Source organism: Crocuta crocuta, unplaced genomic scaffold (genome assembly GCF_008692635.1).
Source record: "Crocuta crocuta isolate KB4526 unplaced genomic scaffold, BGI_CrCroc_1.0 scaffold130, whole genome shotgun sequence".
NCBI lineage: Eukaryota > Metazoa > Chordata > Mammalia > Carnivora > Hyaenidae > Crocuta > Crocuta crocuta.
Window position 1 is genome coordinate 15,332,888 of NW_027527920.1, and position 20,420 is coordinate 15,353,307.

Here is a 20,420-nt window from a genome sequence, read left to right on the forward strand (position 1 = left end):
TTCAAGTTTTTGCCTTGTAAATTATTTACAGTATAATCTTAGACTTGTAACATGAGCCTTCCTTTACACATCTAGAAGGAAAAGACCTACACCATAGGTATGTTACATAGCTTAAATGAAGCAGTGAAAATGCTCGGTATACAGTGGGCATCTAATAATGTTAATTACCTGAATTATTCATTGAATGTGTGTTATCCATGTACTTTGGGTTAAAACAAATTCCTCTTCCAGGCTCTTTCTCTGCATGTGTTTTTCATATTCACAGCGTAGGGAGGTGTGTGGAGATGGGCTGTGTTAGCACAGCTCTTGAAGGACTCACTCATCAGATTTTCAGCTGTGGGTTCACAGAGCCACTGCTTTTTTTTTTAATGGATCCCCAAATCCTGTCCTCAGAAAGATGTTCTCCTGGCTTCTGTCAGGCAGGTGTGGCTCTTTGGTTGGGTTTCTCAGAGGCACACAAATTACCGGTCTAGTGTTTGATACAATTGGAACATCAAGTATATTCTCTTTGAAGCATATTCCTAGTGGAGGTTCAATAAATATACTTTTGAATGTTGCCACATCCTGTTATTAGAGCCATTACTGTGACAGTCCTCCCTCTGCAGTGCTGAATGCTCACTTCAAGGGCGGGTGCTGGTTCTTGCCTATTTCTGTCCCCCCCCGCCCCCCCCCCCCNCTAGAGGGAGAGCCCATGCACGACTTCAAGGGAGGTAGAGAAAAGATGCAGCTGCCTCCCCCCATGCAGCTCTCCTGCCTCTTCTTCTCTTCCCCCTCCCAATAACCAGTGTCATGAGTCACTTATCAGCCTTAATTCACTATTTTGGAAGATAATACAGTATTTCTTTCGTGCTCTCTTCTCACAAAAATGAAAGGTGACATGTCTTTATTATAAAGAAATGGCCCCCACCACTTCTGGAAAAACTCCCATGGTTAATCAGTTACTTGTAATTTAAATATATATGCTTAATGCTGAATTACACTGTAAAACTCCCAGGCTGATTTATGGTCTCAGTCTGCCTTAATTAACATCGATTCTAGGGGAATAGTAAATGGGAACAGCTTTCACAATTGAAGCTGGACAATGAACTCTCTGGGTGTTGTCCAATTTGTAACATGATTTACATGGAACAAGACCTTCCTTTCCCAGGGTTATCCCTTTTTCATCTGGTGTGTAGGACGGGTTATATATAATCCATAGATAGGAGCATTTGCTGTCAAATACTTTTGCTGATTTAGAGCTGGGCCGCAAAATGGTCACTATTAATAAAGCAGGAGAAAAAAACCCTAATCTGAGGCTTTGCAGGGATTCTAGGTTCTTGCTATGTGTCATCGCTTGTCCAGACTGTGGCGTTTTTACGAAGTGGCCATAATGAAAGTCAGATTAAATGCACAGGATATATACATTTAATCAACAGCCATTGGAGTCTGTGGTGCTGGAAGAGTTATAAGAGCCCTGTGAATGCAAATTTATTGCAAAAGAATCCAAAGGGTGGGGGAATGAATGTCTGCTGAATGGTACTACCTGACACGGGACACCAAAAAACTTTCCAGAGTGAGTGATTTAAGTGTAAGGTTTGGCTTGTAAAGCTGCCAGCTGCTTGGTTTCAAAACTTGAAACATTTCCAAAACATTGGATGAGGCACTTTATATGTGCACTAGAGTAAATACTCTGGTTTTACTGCCAATTTAAATGTGCTCAGTTTACAGTAATGAGCTTGTATAGGCATTACCTTGTTTATAGAAAGTGGAACAGGAAGAAATGAACATTAACCATTACCAGTAGCAATTCCCATTGCCTTCTACCACAACACTGACGGCAAGCATAGTTTCTTTCAATTTGGGAATATGTCACAACTGACATCGGAGTGTACTTGGCTTTAATGCCATGTTGCTTCAGCAGGGTAACAAATGCTGTAATTCAATGTGACTCTGATAAGGCTGCTCAGACCAGTTGGCTGTTTTCTTACTCTTTTTCCTAAAACAGATGTCAAGAGCATTCTCAGATATGGGAATCATGGGGCAGTAGGGTAGGTAGGATTGATTATATATATTTGAGTTTGTTTTAGCTAGGTCTGTTCTCTACAAGTGAGTCAGTCATTGGAGTGATTTATTTTCTCTTTAAAGAATTATTTGGTGGTCGACGTGCTGCATGAAGCAGTGGCCTTTGTCTTTTGGGATGACTGGCACAAAAACCCCTTTAGCCTTCTTGTACTCTTGGGATCGTATAATGGAGACAGACAGGTATATTTAGCCTGAAAGACATAATTTGCCCTGAAAAAGAAAGATCTGGAAATCTAAGGAGACATTAGCAGGCACTAGGCACCTACTTAGTACAAACTATTGAAGGAGATAAGGGAAGGGAAATTGGGCTAGGAGGGTGTTAATAGGAAGAGACCATGGAAACCTGCATCTTAAGAGACTCATCCTTATGAATTCAGCTGTGTTTAACACTAGACTTTTTATATATTAAAAAAAAATTGTCCCTACTGATTGCCTGGGACTCCTTGTCTTTACTTCTGCAATTGTTTGCTTGGCTTTTGAGAACCTTTTGGCCCAAGTACACGTACTTAGGATATCAGGATTAGGCTACCCAAGAATACCATGCTTCCTCTACAGTGTAGTCCCTTCTCCACTCTGTGGGCTACCAGCAAGATGCAGAGGTTGACCAAAACCGTGAACACAGGACGTGTCTGCAAATAGTTGGATTCTGATGACACAAGTCGACGGCTATCAAATTGTTGTCCCACCACGGGTTCCGTATGTGTGCTGGCTGGTCTCGCTTTAATGTTTTTTCTAACTGTATTTTCATGCAAACAAAGGAGAGAAAGCTAGTTATCCAGTCTTGAGTAGTTAAAAATATTGAACACTTGAATATTCACTGGAGAGGAGTTCTAGCTCTTTCTATTTTCCCTATCTCAACCTTTCATTTTCCCACTATGCCTCCATTCCTCTTCATCATGGTTCCCTTTTCAGTTTATTGTTTCCTAGTGGGAAATCCAAAAGGCTTCTTTTTCTCAGTCTCTTCAATTCTAACAACTACATTTAAAAAAATATTTGTTTTCTAACACTTTTTTTCAGTGTTTAAAAGTTTCCATGTCTTTTAAAAGTTTCTTCCTCCTGTTTCACTCCTGCTGTATGTTTCTCTCCTTTTAGCTATCGCTCTCTCTAAACATACCAATTTATAACATTTAAAAGAATCTTTACTCCTATCTCTCTTCTTTCAGTGACTGTGACCAGCTTTCTGACCTACGTACTCTCTGGATTTTCATGGTACTGGAAGGCACCCTGCTAACTCGGAAGCCGGTGCGCACGGTGGAGGCTGGGGCGGGGATTCCAGGGCCGCTCAACCACTGGAGCTGCTGGTGGGGTCTGGGGGCTCCTGGAGGGAAGGAGAGCAGCGAGGCTTGGATTTCTTCCTTCTCTGTCACACCCCTTAAACCAGTGTATCAGATAATCTTCAGAGAGGAGCTGAAGTCAAGGAGGAGAGGCAGATCAGGCCAACCGAATCATTTTATTAGGGATAGAATTTCTCTCTTTTACCGTATCCCTTCCCTACCCTGGGTCACACTCCCTCATTATTTCTTGTTTTCCTGAAGTGTTCTTCTAACATGTCAGCCCACACCAAGATCTCCCTTCTCTGAGGTGCACTCTTGCAGCAGTTATCTCTACCATTCATCTTGGCACTAAATCATAGAGTGCCTTACATCATTTAACTTTCCTGAAAGTAATCTTGTCTCTAAAACATGATTACCAGCTCCAGGACAGGGAGAGCAGAGTATGTCTTCTGTGGGTGTTCAGTAGTATATACAAACAATTCAACGTTTAGAGTAGGCCTTTTTAAAAAAAATATTTTATTTTTTTATATTTTATTTTTAAGCAATCTCCATACCCAACATGGGGCTCGAACCCACAACCCTGAGATCAAGAATCACATGTTTCACCAACTGAGCCAGCGAGGTGCCCTTAGAATAGGCTTTCAATGAACATGTGGCAGTTTTTTCTGCAAAATCAAATTTCTGCTCGGCTCTTCCTTTTTTCTTAGTTACACCTTTTTTTTCCCTATTGAATCTTTTTCTACAGAGGGTTGGGAGAGAGTTTTGCAAGTCCCTCAATTTTATGAAGAGGATGCATTGCAACTAAGAGCCACAATTCTTCTTGAGACTCTTTCTTAGGTTATTATTTTTAAATTCACATAATTTAAAGAGTTAATAGTTGCTGCCAAAAGTTGTTGCCCAGGATTTCCACTTCTGGCTTTAAGGTAAACAATATATTGTAAAGGACTCTTCTGTCACAATGCAACCAGATCTTACCTGAACTAATGTGTATATATAAATATATGCATTTAAATTTCATTTTTCAATGATTTATTGATAGTATATTGATCTTGTATCCTAGGACTTTGCTAAATTATACTTTCAGCGTTTTTTTTGTAGATTTCTTAGGAATTTGTGTACAATCATGTCTGAAAAAAGACAATATTACTTTATTTTCAACCTTTTTGCCTTTCATTTTTTCTGCTTTATTACATGGTATAACATGAAACATTATTACAATATGTAATTGAAACAGCTATGCATGCATACATTATTTTTAATACATTGATTAATTGAAAGAACAGTGATATTAAAATGAATTGGGAATGGAAGGAAAATGCAAAAGCTGGGTTTTCTATGAAAGCGAATGCTGCTATCAGTTCTAGAAATAGTAAAGTAAACCGCCATCAGACAGCAGCAGAATACACATCTTTCTCAAGTTCACATAGAGCATTCACTAAGATAGACCACATTCTAGACCATAAAACACACTTTAACAAATTTAAGAGTAGAAATCATATAAAAAATACTCTCAGACCACAATAGAATTAAACTATAAATTAATAATAGAAAGCTGAAAATACCCAAATATTTGGAGAATAAAGAACACATTTCTAAATAACACATGAATCAAAGAATAAGTCTCAAGAGAAATTTAAAATGTTTTAAACTAAATGTAAGTACAATTTATCAAAATTTGTGGGATGCAGTGAAAATGCTAGAGACAAATGTATAGCATTGAGTTATATATATTAGAAAATAAGAAATAGTCTAAGTTTCTGCCTTAGAAAACTAGAAAAAGAAGAGCAATATAAATCTAAAGCAAGCAGAAGAAAAATAATAAAAATTATAGCAGAAATCAGTGAAATTGAAAACAAGAAAACAAGAAAGAAAATCAATAAAACAATGGGCTGGTTCTTTGAAAAGGTCAATAAAATTGATAAATACCTACCCTTGTCTAACAAAGAGAAAAAGAGAGAAGACATAAATTACGAATACCAGAAATGAAAGAGGGACCATCATGGACATTACAAGGATAATAAAGGAATATTGTGAGCAACTCTGTGCCCACAAATTTGATAACTAATGTGCCAGTATCTTTCTGTCTATCTGTCTGTCTTATCTATCTATCTTTCTTTCTTTCTTCCTTTCTTTTTTTTACTTTACAGAGAAAGCTTAGGGGAGAGGCAGAGGGAGAGGGAGAGAGAGAAACTTAAGCAGGCTCCACGCTCAGTGCAGAGCCAATGCAGGGCTGGATCTAATGACCATGAGATTATGACCTGAAACAAAATCAAGAGTAGGACACTTAACTAGCTGAACCACCCAGATGCCCCCAATGGCTCAATTTCATGAGAGACACATTTAACCAAAAGTCACACAAGGAGAAATAGAGAACTTGAATAGCCCTGTATTTATTAAGGAAATTGAATGTATAGCTAAAAAACCTTTTCACAAGGAAAACTCCATACCTTTACTGGCAAATTCTATCAAATATTTAAGGACAAAATAATGCCACTTCTACAAAAACTCTTCCAGAAAATTGAAGAGAAGAGCATACTTTCCATCTTACTCTCTGAGACCAGAATTCCCAGATACCAATATCAAAGACATTTTAAAAATACAGAAATTTTAAAAATCTTAACACCTGCCAACTTGGCACCCACTCCTGAGATATTTGTCACTTGTTGCCTGACCCTTATGGTTCTTTTGAAAAGAAATTATCCTGATCCAAGCTAGGCCCTTTAGTGGGTTCAAACATATGTGGCTTTCTTCTTCATGGTTACATCTATTTGGACACAAGGGCAGTTATTTCATTTACATCTGGAGGTGCTTTAAAAAATGTCCTAGAACCAACCAGGTGCTCTCTTCTCAGGAGGTTGACCTAAGAGACACACACAAAAGGAATAGTTGATAGTGGGAACCAAGGATGGAAACTTATATTGGCTAGCCCCAAATGGACCCATATAAACTTAAGAAATTGAATTAGTAATTAGTAACATTCCAAAAAAAGAGAACTGGTCCAGATTTTTTTTTAATGTTTAAAAAACATTATTGAGAGAGAACAACGTGGGAAGGGGCCCAGATAGAGGGAGGGAGACAGAGAATCTGAAGTGGGCTCTGCACTGACAGCAGTGAGCCCAGTGTGGAGCTCACTGAACTCATGTGAACTCATGAAGCACGAGATCATGACCTGAGCTGAAGCTGGATGTTCAACCAGCTGAGCCACACAGATGCCCCTAGTCCAGATGATTTTAGTGGTGACTTCTAGCAAACATACCAATTCTGTGCCGTATTTTCCAGGAAACAGAAGCAAGAGGAACACTCCCTGACTCCTCTGTTATGGCCAGCATTACTCCAATATTAAAACCAGATAAAGACACAGAGAGGAAAGGAAAGCCGCAGACCAATACCTCTTATTAACATAAATGCAAATACCCTAAAAAATGTTGGCATATAAAATCCAACAGTATATTATACACCACAGCAAGGTGGGATTTATTCCAGGTATACAAGACCAGTTCAAAATTAAAAAATCATTTATTATGATGTCACATCAAGAGGCTAATTTAAAAAAAAATATGGTAGCATTGTACATTTAGAATTAGCATTTGACAGAATCCAGCATCCATTCCAACAAACTAAAAATAAAGGAATTTCCTCAACTGGATGATAAATACCTACATAAAACCTCTCGCTGACATCATTCTTGATGATGAGAAATTAGATAGATGCTTTCTATGAATGGAAACAAGAAACTCCCTTTTGCCACTCCTGTTCAACTGTACTGAAAGTCCTAGCTAATACGGTAAGACCAGAAAAGGAAATAAAATGTGTATAGACTGGGAAGGAAGAAATAAAACTGTCTTTGTTCATAGATGACATGATTGTCTGGGTGAAAAATCCCTAAGGATACGAACACACAAAAAAAGAGGAAAAAAAAACCCTTGTGGAGCTAATAAACAATTATAGGATATACAGATAATGTACAAAAGTCATTTGCTTTCCTATATGCCATCAATGAACAATTGGAATTTGAAATAAAAAACACAATGCCATTTACATTACCACAAAAAAGGAGAAGTACGTAAGTATAAGTCCATTTACTGTGAAGGTACAGTAATCAAGTCAGTGTGCTATTGGCAAAGGAATAGACAGATTAATAGAATAGAGAGTCCAGAAATAAGTGCACATAAATATAGTCAACTGATCTTTGACAAAGGAGAAAGGCAATAATGGACAAAGGATAATCTTTTTGACAAATGGTACTGTAAAAACTAGACACTCTCATGCAAAAAAAAAAAAAAAATCTAGACACAGACTCTAAACCTTTCTCAAAATTCACTCAAAATTGATCTTAGACCTACAAGTAAAATATAAGACTAAAAAACTCTTAAAAGATAACATAGGAGAAAATATAGATGACCTTGAGTTTGGCAATGAGTTTTTAGATACAACACCAAAAGCATGATCCATGAAAGGAAAAACTGATATATTGGATTTCCCTGAAAATGAAAAACTTTTTTATCTGCTAAGACACTGAAAGAGAATGAAAAACAATCCACAAACTGGGAGAAAATATTTGCAAAACACGTATCTGATGAAGGACTTGTATCCAAAATATACAGACAACTCTTAAAATTGAACAGTAAAAAAACAACTCAGTTAAACAACAGGCAAAAGATCTGATACCTTACCAGAGAAAAGACACAGATCCAAATAAGCCTGTGAAACAATTCTCAGCTTCATGTCACTAGGAAATTTGAATGTGAAACAACAAGATGTCACTACATACTCACAAGAATGGCTAAAATACAAACAACTGACAATACCAAATGTTGACAAGGATGTGAAGCAACAAGAGTTCTCATTTGTGGCAGGTGGGAATGTAAAATAATACACTCATTTTGGAAAATGGTTTGGCAGTTTCGTACAGATCTAAGAATAGTCTTACTATGTGATCTAGCAGTCACTAATTAGGCATTTACTCAAATCAGTTGAACATTTATGTTCACACAAACACCTGCATATAACAATTTTATTCATAATTTCCCCAAACTGGAAGCAATCAAGATATCCTTTAAAAGGTGAATAAACTGTGAAACACCCATACAATTGAATATTATTCAACCTTAAAAAAAAAAGCCTAACAAGCCTGGAGAAAAAATATGAAGGAACCTTAAATGCAAATTGCTAAGTGACAAAAGCCAGTCTCAAGAGACTACCTACTGTATGATTCCAATTATATGACATTCTGGAAAAGGTAGATTAATGGATACAGTAAAAAAAAAAAAGCATTTATCAGAGGTTTATTGGGAGGGAATGGGATATATTGGTGGCGCACAGGATTTATAGGGCTGTGAAAAAATGATTCTGTATTATACTATAATGATGGATACATGATATTTTTCAAAGCTCATAAGAGTGTACAAAACAAAGAATGAAGCCCAATGTAAACTACAGATTTTAGTTAATAATGTATGAATACTAGTCCATAAATTGTGACAAATGTACCACTTTAATGCAAGATACTAAAAATAGAAAAACTAAGGAGGGGAACGGGATATGGAACATCTCTGTACTGTCTGCTTAGCTTTCTACAAACTAAAACTGTTCTAAAAAATAAAGTATTAATTTTTAAAACCAAAACAACGTGACCAGACAGATTTGAAAAAGAACAAAGTAAAACTTTTGGAAATAAAAATATAAACACTGAAATAGGCAGATTAGACCCAGGTAAAGAGAACTGAATGACAGAGCTGAAGAAATCACTCAACTGCAACACAAATAAAAGGAGATGAATGGAAATAACATAAGGATTCTTCAGTAGAGGATTGAGTGAATAAATTAAGCTACACATATGTGTACATGTGCAACATGCTTGGTCACCTATATACATATAAACATACACTTTGGAATACAAAGAAACCCTAAAAATATCTATAGCATATTGTGAAGTTTTTGTATTTATTTATTTAAANATGGCTATAGCATATTGTGAAGTTTTTGTATTTATTTATTTAAAATGTTTATTTTGAGAGCCAGAGAGCACATGTAAGTGCATGAGTGGGGGAAGGAGAGGGGCAGAGAAATTGGGAGAGTGAGAATTTCAAGCAGAATCTGTGCTCTCAGAGCCTGATGCAGGGCTCAGTCCCACAAACTATGAGCTCATGACCTCAGCCGAAATTGAATTGGATTCTTAACCAACTGAGTCACTCAGGGTCCCCCAGACATTGTTAAGTTTTTTTTTTTTTAATGTTTATTTATTTTTGAGAGAGAGACAGAGTGTGAGTGGGGGAGGGGCAGAGAGAGAGAGGGAGACACAGAATCTGAAGCAGGCTCCAGGCTCTGAGCTGTCAGCACAGAGCTCGACGCGGGGCTCGAACTCACGAACCATGAAATCATGACCTGAGCTGAAGTTGGCCCTTAACCAGTTGAGCCACCAAGGCGACCCCGTTGTTAAATTTTTAAACCAAGTTGTAAAGCTCATGTAGAGTTTATCTTGTTTTATAAAAGTGTGTGTGTATGTGTGTGTGTGTGCGTGTGTGCACACATTGGGCCTAGACATGTCTAGAAGAATGGTCATGAATTTGTGAACTTTGGTTATCTGTGGATGGTAAAATTTGAGGTGATCTTTTTTTCTATTCTCTGTGGGGTTTTTTTGTATAGTTGGAATTATTCAGAAGAATATATCCCACATTTACAAAAGCAATAAAATTACTTTTACTAAAATATTTTTTCAAAAGGGGGTATGGAAAATGTGAGTAATTAAAGGACATTGAGGATGGACTTCAAAGGTGTAACACTTGGGAGTTCCAGAAGGAGAGAATAAACAGAATGGTATTGAAGGAAATGATGATAATGATTAAGAATATTCCAGAAATTATGAGACAAAATTTCACAGATATTAGGACACAATGCCTAAATATCAAGATAAGTAAATTGATAATTAGACATACTGTGATGAAACTTATGAACTCCAAGACAAATTCAAGATCTGAAAGCAACCAGACAGAAAAGGCAAATCCTGAGTTGGAAGTTATAATCAAAGACTTAGAGCAGACTTCTTATAAACTGCATTGTAAGATAGAAAATACTGGAATGATAAATAACCTCAAAATATTGTGAGAAAATATTTGGCCTGAAATGGGCAAGGGTCTTTGAATGTAACTCTCTGCTCGTCAGCCATCATGTATGAAACAGGACATACTCATGGCATAAATACTGATTCTAGATTTTACACACATCTCTAATAGGTTACAACTTATTGTTACTTCTGGTTCTTGCATGTGCATTTTCACAATGTAATACTATTGAAAAGTTTGAGTGCTTGTAAGTTTGTATAAAAGAGGATGGCTGTCTTTTTTGTTCCATAATTACAAAATGTTTCTATCTTTAGGATTTTTTAGGTTTATTTATTTTGAGAGAGAGCGCATGGGGTAAGGGCAGAGAGAAAGGGAGAGTCTCAAGCATGCTTTGTGCTGACTGTGCAGAGCTCAACACAGATCTCAATCCCACGAACTGTGAGATCATAACTAGAGCCAAAATCAAGAGAGTCAGACGCTCAATCGATTGAGCCACCCAGGCGCCCCTGTTTTTAATTTCTAATTTAAATATAAACTAGATTGATCAATCTAATGAAATTTTTTATTTCTACACAATATCTGTCCTAGTCACCTTTGTATATACACCTACCTTCAGTATTTGTCCATTTATGAATCATATCAAGTAAAATTTTACCCACAGATATCATAAGAGATAAAAGAATTATCACATGGATTCTTTTAGCAAGACAAGATGCTCCAGGTTCTTGTTGAAAAAATATTAAATAATTAACTCTGTCCTATTAAATGACTAACTGAGTTAGAATATTATGTTTTCTTGGTGTATTCACATATATCTTGTTTGCTCTTTGATTCTTGAGTTTGAGAAAATCTACTTGCTTATCCTAAAGGCTCATTGTCCAAAATTTTGCTTCATCAACTTCACCCTCACCAGTAGAGTCTCCAATGTTTCTCTCTCTTTGCCTTCATCATCATCTTTTATTTTTTAATATTTTATTTATTTCTGAGACAGAGAGAGCGCGTGAACAGGGGAGGGTCAGATAGAGAAGAAGACACAGAATCTGAAACAGGCTCCAAGTTCTGAGCTGGCAGTCAGCAGAGAGCCCGACGCAGGGCTCAAACTCATAAACTTGAGATCATGACCTGAGCCGAAGTTGGACGCTTAACCGACTGAACCACGCAGGCACCCCTTTGCCTTCATCTTCTGACTCATTTACAGTTGTGAAATATCTTTCTCTGTAATCTTCTCTTACTCGTCATGGACTAAAATGAAAAATCCTGAGTTCCTAACTGCATGCAATGAAAGCTAAAAAGAATATGACAAGGATGGTGTCTCCAGACTGCTTTTATGTGGTTCCAAAAGACGATGCGTTAGTTTGTATGGCATAAGAAGAAAACTGACGGATGAGGAAATAGTTGTATTTATTTATTCATTCTAGGCAGTTCCATAATTTTTTGTTTTGTTCTTTTTTAGCATGGTTGGAAATAATTGATAAGTGATGATGAAGTAATTCCTAGGATGATAAAATAGCAAAAGATCACTAAGGTCCTCTAATGTATCTTAAATTTATAAGACGATCCATGCACTGAACTGAAAACAGTAAGAGAATGAATGAGTTTTATCCTGTTAAAAAATAAGTAATTCTTATCTTTGATCTTTGAAAGACCTCTAAGAATCAATAAAAGTCATGAAGTCTCAATTCTCACATATAATTAGAACTGTTCAGTTTCATTAAACTTAAAAACCTAAAATTGGATTTAAAAGGTTGGGAAGTTTCCGTCAAATCGTGAATAAAGAGAATAAGGATTATTGGCAAGACCCCACTTCCTTAAAACTGATAATACCCTAGAAGTGAAACTAACCTCTTAATTTTTATCTTTTATTACCTTGGAAGTCACATTGTGTTTCAAAGGAGTGAGCAGATATTATGAACTGTGCATTGTTAGGAAGTTTGTTAAGCGGAGTCGAAAGAACTAGACCAGGAGTCTAAAAACTATGGATCTAATTTAAGCGTGGACACTAACTCATTGTTTCTTTGGGCTGAGCCATCCCCCAAGCTCTCATAACACTGGAAGGAGCAATAGATTGAGTCAGAGCCGCAATGAGAACCTGCTTCGTGAGACTCGTAACCTCCCATCCTTGCAACTTTCTCATCTTTGGTAGTGGTAATAAAAGGCTGCCATTAAGGTTGTTGTGAATATTTAATGAACTACTAGAGACTGTAAGACCCTGGAGGGCTGGAACTGCTAGTCCTCTTTGCCTGTCCCGGTCTAGAAGTATCTAAGTACTTACTGAATAAATGAATGCATTACATTTAGGAATTGTTTATAAATTGTTGTAAATTATAAAGCAAGTTTATAAATTGTACACTTAAAATGTTATACAATTACAAGATCATTGTGTTTGTGCTTGTTATGCAGATTTAAGGTCTTTTTTTCCCCTTTGTCTTAAAAAGGGGAAACACAGGCTTCATTGTTTTATCAAATCACAGCAAAATATAGCTTTGGAATAATCTAGAGCTTAGCATTTAAAATTGTAGATCTATCTTCATTTAGCCTCATCTGTGACTTATTAAAATGGCAAACAGTAACAAGCCAGTTTATCGTTGTGTTTTTTCTAAATTGCCTGATGGCTCTTGAGTTCAGAAATTTTCATTGTCATGCTGTAAATTTCATAGAGTAAAATATCTTTGTGTATTCTTTGAGCTGTCATAGTCCAAACATTTTGTTTGGGTTTCTCTCTTTATATCAATAAAATTTTTACATTTCTTTGCCTATATTTTTTCCTTTTCTTCAACTCCGTTCTTATAAATCTTTTGAGGTATTAACTTGAATACTTTTTTAAACTATTAGTCTATTTGCCATTTTAATATGATCTCCATTTCCTTTATAAGGTAACCAAGACTCTTAAGAAATTCTTGAGAGACCAATCAGAAAGACCGGCTTTTTCCCTTTGCCGAGCCGGGTAGCCTAGCCAGCAAAGGGAAAGAACTCTAACTTGAATTTACACATGTAACTTGTTTAACTCACCGATTAGTTTGCTCAAAGTCATTGCTCAGTTCAGGATCTGACTATAAATTAAGTGAATGCTTACTTATTTTCAGCACCCTTCAAGTTCCCCTGTGAAGTTACTTATGCCTCTGACAGAGAAACTAGGATCTGAAGCTTGGTGACTATCAGTTTGTTCCACGGTATTTACTCCTTTTAGATGTTGGCCAGAGTTTGGACAGTCAGTAAATATTTTCTCAGCCTCAGTGTACTGTCTGTATGTATGTGAGACTCTGTCCTTCCATCTTTGTTTGACTCTCTCACTGGTTGGCAGGTTCACTAAAGGTAAGAACTACGTTTAATCTTTGGATAACCTTGAGATAACCTTGAGATATCATAGAGGAAATTTCTGAATTTGGGGTGAGGCTGGACAGCATACTGTTAAGGGGCTCTTGTGACACTTCAGGTTCAATATTTACATGCCAGCAAACACAGAGAACAGCTCTCACTACCATGGTACTTCCATAATCCTTCACCATTGGTTGGCTTCCTATTATGTGTCTCACCAACCCCCTTCTGTTGTCTACTTCCATAGATTTTTATTAACAACGAGTGGCAGAACTCAGAAAGCGGGAGAGTGTTCCCTGTCTATAATCCAGCCACAGGAGAACAGGTGTGTGAAGTTCAAGAAGCAGACAAGGTACGTCCTTAGAAAAAGATTCCCTGTGAAATAACTGCCTTCAGACAATAGAGCACTAAGCTTATGCTCCCCACACACCAGCACTGATGTTCTCTCATCACCTTTTTCATAAAAGCAGGTGGTTCTTCCTTTATTTGGAGTGTTCTCTCTCTTCAGTTGTGCCTCTTCCTCTCTAACAGGCAGATATAGACAAAGCAGTGCAGGCAGCCCGCCTGGCTTTCTCTCTTGGTTCAGTGTGGAGAAGGATGGACGCTTCAGAAAGAGGCCGTCTGCTGGATAAGCTTGCAGACTTGGTGGAACGAGACAGGGCAGTTCTTGCAGTAAGTAGCCTAAAAAAACATTCAGTCTTAACCCTAAATTTACCACTCCACTGAAACGTAGATTCCTCAGCCTTTCTGAAACTGTGGTGTGAAGCCAACCTGGCGGACAAGCTGAGGAGAACATAATACACGTGAAAAATGAGAGCTGTTTGGCTTTTGGGATCAGATGGGTAGGTGCAGGACCAGCTGAGGGTCTCTTCTTAGTGAATTTTGAAGAACCAAAACCATAGCTTCCCATGACTGGTAAGGACCTTCCTGTCTTCCTTTCCAACTTTATTAGCCCACCCTCGACAGACAAATCAAAACAAAAACAGTTAAGCAGCAGGAGAGTCCCCATGAAGCTTGCAGAAAACCAACACCAAATGATTCATTTGAGGATCAAATAGGACTGTTTTTTTTAACCTCCCCAGAGTTAACCTCTCTTGACTAAAGAGAATCCTTCCGAAGCAGAGGGCCTCTCAGGGACTTCTGCCCCCTTTGTTCTTCTGGCACTTTCTAGAACCAGGGGAAAGGAGAGATAGCAGGAGACAGCAACTGTCTTTCACTAAATCATTTTCTCACATAAGGAGCATCCTCTCTCCTAGTGGTTTTTGTGTTTGTTTTTGCTGTTTATAAAATAAAAGTCAGTTTCTTAGAGAATGCAGACTGCCTGGGAACTGGAACCATTCGGGCTTGTCTGTGTCTCCACCTAGGCAGCCCACTGTTGATCAGTTAGCGTTGATCAGTCCTTGTTCAGTCAGGCATTTAGACCGTGACCACTGTATCCTACCCTCCGTGTGGGAAGGGCACAACTGGGCTTGCTCTGGTGGAGGGATGCCTTGTGTCCTTCCTCTGGGTCACTGCTGCCATCGCTCTTCCCTCCTGCCATCCCCTGCCAGGATCTGTTCATAGTATGGGAACAAAAATGAATCCTTTATGGAGCTGATTTGGAGCTCTGACCCATGTAACAGTTACTTTTCTATAAAAACATGTTCTAATCTGGTACTTGAAGGAAGACTGTTCCGGTGAGGTGTTTATGCGTTTTGTGAGAAAGGTGTTCGTTCGTGAAGTAGATCCTTCTCAGATGTTGACAAGACACTGAGCATATTAGAGACTCTAAAAAGCCCTACTCTCTAGTTTAAGTAACTAAGTTGAGTTTACTTAAACCTCAACACTATTTTTCTGGCTAATCTATCAATATCGTGCAAAACTGAATTCTTTGGAACACTTGGGGGAAAATGCTGGTCTGTAGGTTTAGGTTTTCACTGGATTATGATTCTTCGAGAGTGAGAGCTGTATTTTACTTCTTTTGTAATCCCAGCGATTCCTGGGACATAAACGGTCGGGTAGAGAGGGCAGATTGATTGTAAGTATCTGTTTAATTGAGTGAAATCTATACAGTATTTACAACATTAACCCTAGACTAATGGTACATACTATATATATAGTTCATTTCTGCAGTTATATTTTCATGTCATGAAATTCACATGCCATCCTTTTTTTTGGACATACGTCTCACCATGATCAATTCCCCTTTGCCATTACACCTAAATGAGATTTCTGTTTTTAAACACTCTCGGGCCATGGGAGGAGTGAGTTTTAATAAGAGACAGTCTCTGGAATAGATGGGAGCTTCTGACCAGAAAATGAAGTTAATACCTCATCCAAGTAAACATAATTAATTGAAAATGAACATAGGGCTGGCAACTCTCAGGTGAATTTGGCTGGTGTCAGCAGTTCATTGGGACCATGTGGTGGCCCAAATTCTGGTTACTGACTACTTCCCTTTATGCTGTGTGGAGCTTAGCTCTGTTCTGGCTGCATGGAGAACATAATGACCCATCTCCTGAACATACACATGTTCTCAAAAGTACTGGGAAGTAATTGGACTCCCTCTGGTAAAGGCAAGCCAATCAATATACAGTAATAAGTAATGGGATTTTTTAAAATGAGTCCCATCTTGCATGGAGGAGGGCACTTGTGGGGGTGAGCACTGGGTGTTATATGGAAACCAACTTGACAATAAACTATTTGTAAAAAAAAAATAAAAAAAATAAAATGAGTCCCATCTTATATGCATGTGAACCCCATCTTATCCTTACCCACGTGAGTCCCATCTTATCTTTACCCACATGAGTGGGTAAGTTGCCCTGTAAGTGACTGTATTTTTATGTCATCAAATGGAGAATATTTCCATCTTAATTTTGTCAGCGCTCACATCATTTTCACACCGGTATGAGTGAGTGATAAAATATCCTCACAGAGAAGGACATGAGGTTATAAACATATGTTTTCCTTTTTTTTTAAAAAAGTGTTTTATTTATTTTTGAGAGAGAGATAGCGTGAGCAGGGGAGGGTCAGAGAGAGAGGGAGACACAGAATCTGAAACAGGGTCCAGGCTCTGAGCTGGCTGTCAGCACAGAGCCTGATGCAGGGCTCGAACCCATGAACCGTGGGATCATGACCTGAGCCAAAGTCTGACGCTTAACCGACTGAGCCACCCAGGTGCCCCATGTTTTTCCTAATTTTTTAATTCATTAAACTTGTAACATCTTCAATATTTCGCAAGTCCAAATCCTGTTTTCTCATTTCAGTGTGTCCATGTGGCTTTTTGTTGTTGCTACACATTCAAGCAGTTTAAGAACACGTGGTTCAAATAGTAACATTTCTAATCTACGACTGCTCAATATGTCTATTTTTATTCAATGGAACAGATACTTCACTTTTAATAGGTAATGGTTGTTAACATAAATATTTACCAAAAAGCAGCCCTAAACTTGTTAAAGTGCGAGCTTCCCTAGAGGAGCTCTTGTTTATTTGATGGTAATAAATAAAGTCGCTGTGCACTGTGGATATCCCATTTCTTAGCAGGGGTCTTGGCAGTAGTGGAAAACGCTTTATATTCTCATCAGTTGCATAAAGGCCCATGACCCTGTTCCTCTTTATGGATTCAGATTACTGGTCTCGACTCCAAAACATCCTCACGCAGCTCTGATCATTAATGTAACAGAAGCTGGTTTGACAGGCAGAACGTTTCTTCATCGTCAGTTGAAGAAACGTGTGTTTATACATTTGGATAGTGGTTACTGGAGACTCACGGGCCCAAGAACATGTGCTTACATATTCACTGTGGTTTTTACTAGAGACTAACCTAAACCGGCAGTACTAAAAAGTCTTTTTATTTGGGAAATAAGAACTGACCACGTATGCGTCACTATTCATCTTCATTCATATTCTCGCTCTTCCTTTTTCTTCTGCTCCAGAGATTGTTGCGTTTGTCACTCGAAAGTTCTTTCTATTTCTTTTCCTACAGACCATGGAATCCTTAAATGGTGGCAAACCGTTCCTGCAAGCTTTTTACGTGGATTTGCAGGGGGTCATCAAAACGCTTCGGTACTACGCAGGCTGGGCTGATAAAATTCACGGGATGACCATTCCTGTAGGTAAGTGAAATCTGAGTTACATGGAAGGTGAAAGCTGGCAACCCCCCAGAAACACATTCACTATCAAACACACTCCTCGTAGAATGCAGATAGGAGCACACTCCACATCGCCGCTGGAACCGAAAAACCAAATACATTACATTACTAACTCTGACCGTGTCCCTATTTCTGTGTGTAGGCGTGTACATATAAGTGCAGGGACAGGCCACTTACATCAGTACGGCAGCTGGCTAAGGCACAGGTATGGGCTTGTCAGCTGCTAAGTGCTCAACACTGTGCTACATTAGGGGCTGGGGGTGTGGAGAGATGTCAGACGTGGGAAAGTCAGGGACATTTTCAAGAACATTGAGACTTGGTCCTTTCCTTCCTGAAACACCGAGATCTACTTGTTTGGAAATGAACACTCTAAAATGTTAACAGTTGTCTCTTCTTAGTGGAGAGATTGTGGATAAGTTATTTCTCTTTTTTATATTTTTCTGTGTTTTCCATAATGAGCAAGAATTACTTTTACAATCTGTAAACACAACAGCCATCCTTTCTTTTTAAGATCTAGGTTAGGAGATAAAATCAGCAGCAAGAGAGATCTCTATAGGAGAGTTACAGTTAGGTGCCAAGTGGTGTGGCTTGGCCTGTCAGTACTGTAGTCCATTAAAGGAGAGGGTGAGTGTCCAAGCTAAGCCAGTGGTCAGGTCCCGATCTGCACATGAGGTGACAGCGATAGGAATGCCAGATTGAGTGCTTTCGCAGCAACCCCAAGGGGAAGGCACTATTGTTGGCATCCTCACTGACAGGAAGAAACTGAGGGTTAGTGAAGTTAAGTAGTTTCCTAATTCACCAGCAAGTAAGTTGTAGAGCCAAAATTCTAACATTAGAGCCTGGTGACTCACTTCACCAGCTGCTCCATTTTCAGTACTGGGAGGAAGAGGTAGGATGGGAAAGGGAACAACTGAGGGAGATGTGAGGGTGTTGGTAGTGGTGAACAGACATGAGGAAAGGAAATATGTCTTCACCAGTGGCTCCTGTTGGCTTCTAATGCCATGTCCACGCCTCTACCTAGGTTCTTTGGAAGACAGCCTGCTTTCCGTCTCCATCCCAGAGAGTTGAAAGTAGGGCTGCGCACTTTGGAGCACTCCCTGGGGCCCATCCTAGGCCAAGTGTTGGTTTACCAGAAAAGGGGGTGGCCGACTGATAGCACGGAGGGCTTGGAGTGGTGCTTCTCAAACTTTGATGCACATACATACACTTGGGGTCTTCGTCAAGTGTGGTTTCTGATGGAATAGATCTGAGGTGGGGCCTGAGATTCTGCATTTCTACCCAGCTGCCAGGTGATGCCTGTGCAGCTGGTTCTCTGCCTCGAGCAGCAAGGGGAGGGTACAGAGACCCGCACCAGCCAAGTGGCTGTTGCGATGCTTCATTTAGGCGTGAGGCAAGAAGAGGAGTCACAGTGCCAGTGGAGAAGGGACTTCAAAGGTCTGTTTTAAAATTACCTCCATGAATTACAGCAACATGTGGAATGTTAGCCTTTAGAAAATGGGTTGGCAGTTACAGGCACTCTTCCTTGCCATCCATCCTTGTTCAGGGTGGAGAAGATTGCTCTAAGGTATTGTCAGACTCTTGGTTCAGTTGTGGCTCTGAGGATTTTACAGAACTTTTGCTCCCTAACCTCGCTGGCAGGGTTTGGGAATGGTCTGAGTGGAGCGGGGTTACTAGGTAGTATGAGCATGCCTGTTGGAGGGCCTGAGAACTAAAATCTTTGTTAAAAACGGGACACGTGTCTGCCTTTTAAGGCTGGCTTCTCCTATTTCAAGGCAGAAAGGTAAATTAGTAAGACCAAAGACCCTGAGTTGTTTTATTTTTGCATCCCCTCCCTCTGCCATTTCACTATTTTTTTTAAAAAAATTTTTTAATGTTTTATTTATTTCTCAGAGAGAGGGAGACAGTGTGAACAGGGGAGGGTCAGAGAGAGAGGGAGACACAGAATCTGAAACAGGCTTCAGGTTCTGAGCTGGCTGTCAGCACAGAGCCTGACACAGGGCTCGAACCCATGAATGCCAAGAGCATGACCTGAACCGAAGTCAGATGCTTAACCGACTGAGCCACCCAGGCGCCCCGCCATTTCACTATTAAAAGAAAATATGATTGAGGCATTTAAATATCTATTTTGATGACTTACAAATAATCTTAGAAATGAGGTGAAACAGAAAGCTATACACATAAAGTTGTCTTTGCTTCTTAGGAGAGAAGAAAGACCCTGATAAGATAAAAATTATTGGAGTCTCTGATGTTTGATGCATTATTTTAATTTATCTGGCAAGAGGTGGTTGGTACAGAAGCCTCACTATTTTCATCTGATGCTCTTTGGGGATGCTGAGCATGGGATTTAGACATATAGGGCTTAAAAAGGCTTTCACAGAAGTCTCTCTCACCTTTACTCATGAACTGGTATCCAGCTTGTGAAGGGAAAAAGTGAGGAATTCTTTTGTATGCTAAGTAATTTTTAGTTTCCCTAATTGTTCTTAAAGTGCATTTAGAGCTGAGGTAACTGTCCAGGGAGTCAGGAGAAGGCAGTGCCCCTAGGAGGCCGGGGATCTGAGATGTGAGAGCTCTTGCTGTGG

At 38.9% G+C, this 20,420-nt stretch overlaps 1 protein-coding gene across 1 annotated transcript in view; it reads left to right on the plus strand.

The window, feature by feature from the left end:
• Positions 1 to 20,420, plus strand: part of ALDH1A2 (aldehyde dehydrogenase 1 family member A2) — a 94,529-nt gene that overhangs the window by 24,849 nt on the left and 49,260 nt on the right. Inside the window, exons 2-4 of the mRNA XM_077747945.1 lie at positions 13,959 to 14,063; positions 14,243 to 14,383; positions 17,676 to 17,805. Of these exons, the coding sequence (XP_077604071.1) occupies positions 13,959 to 14,063; positions 14,243 to 14,383; positions 17,676 to 17,805 (376 nt within the window). The remainder of the gene's footprint in view (positions 1 to 13,958; positions 14,064 to 14,242; positions 14,384 to 17,675; positions 17,806 to 20,420) is intronic.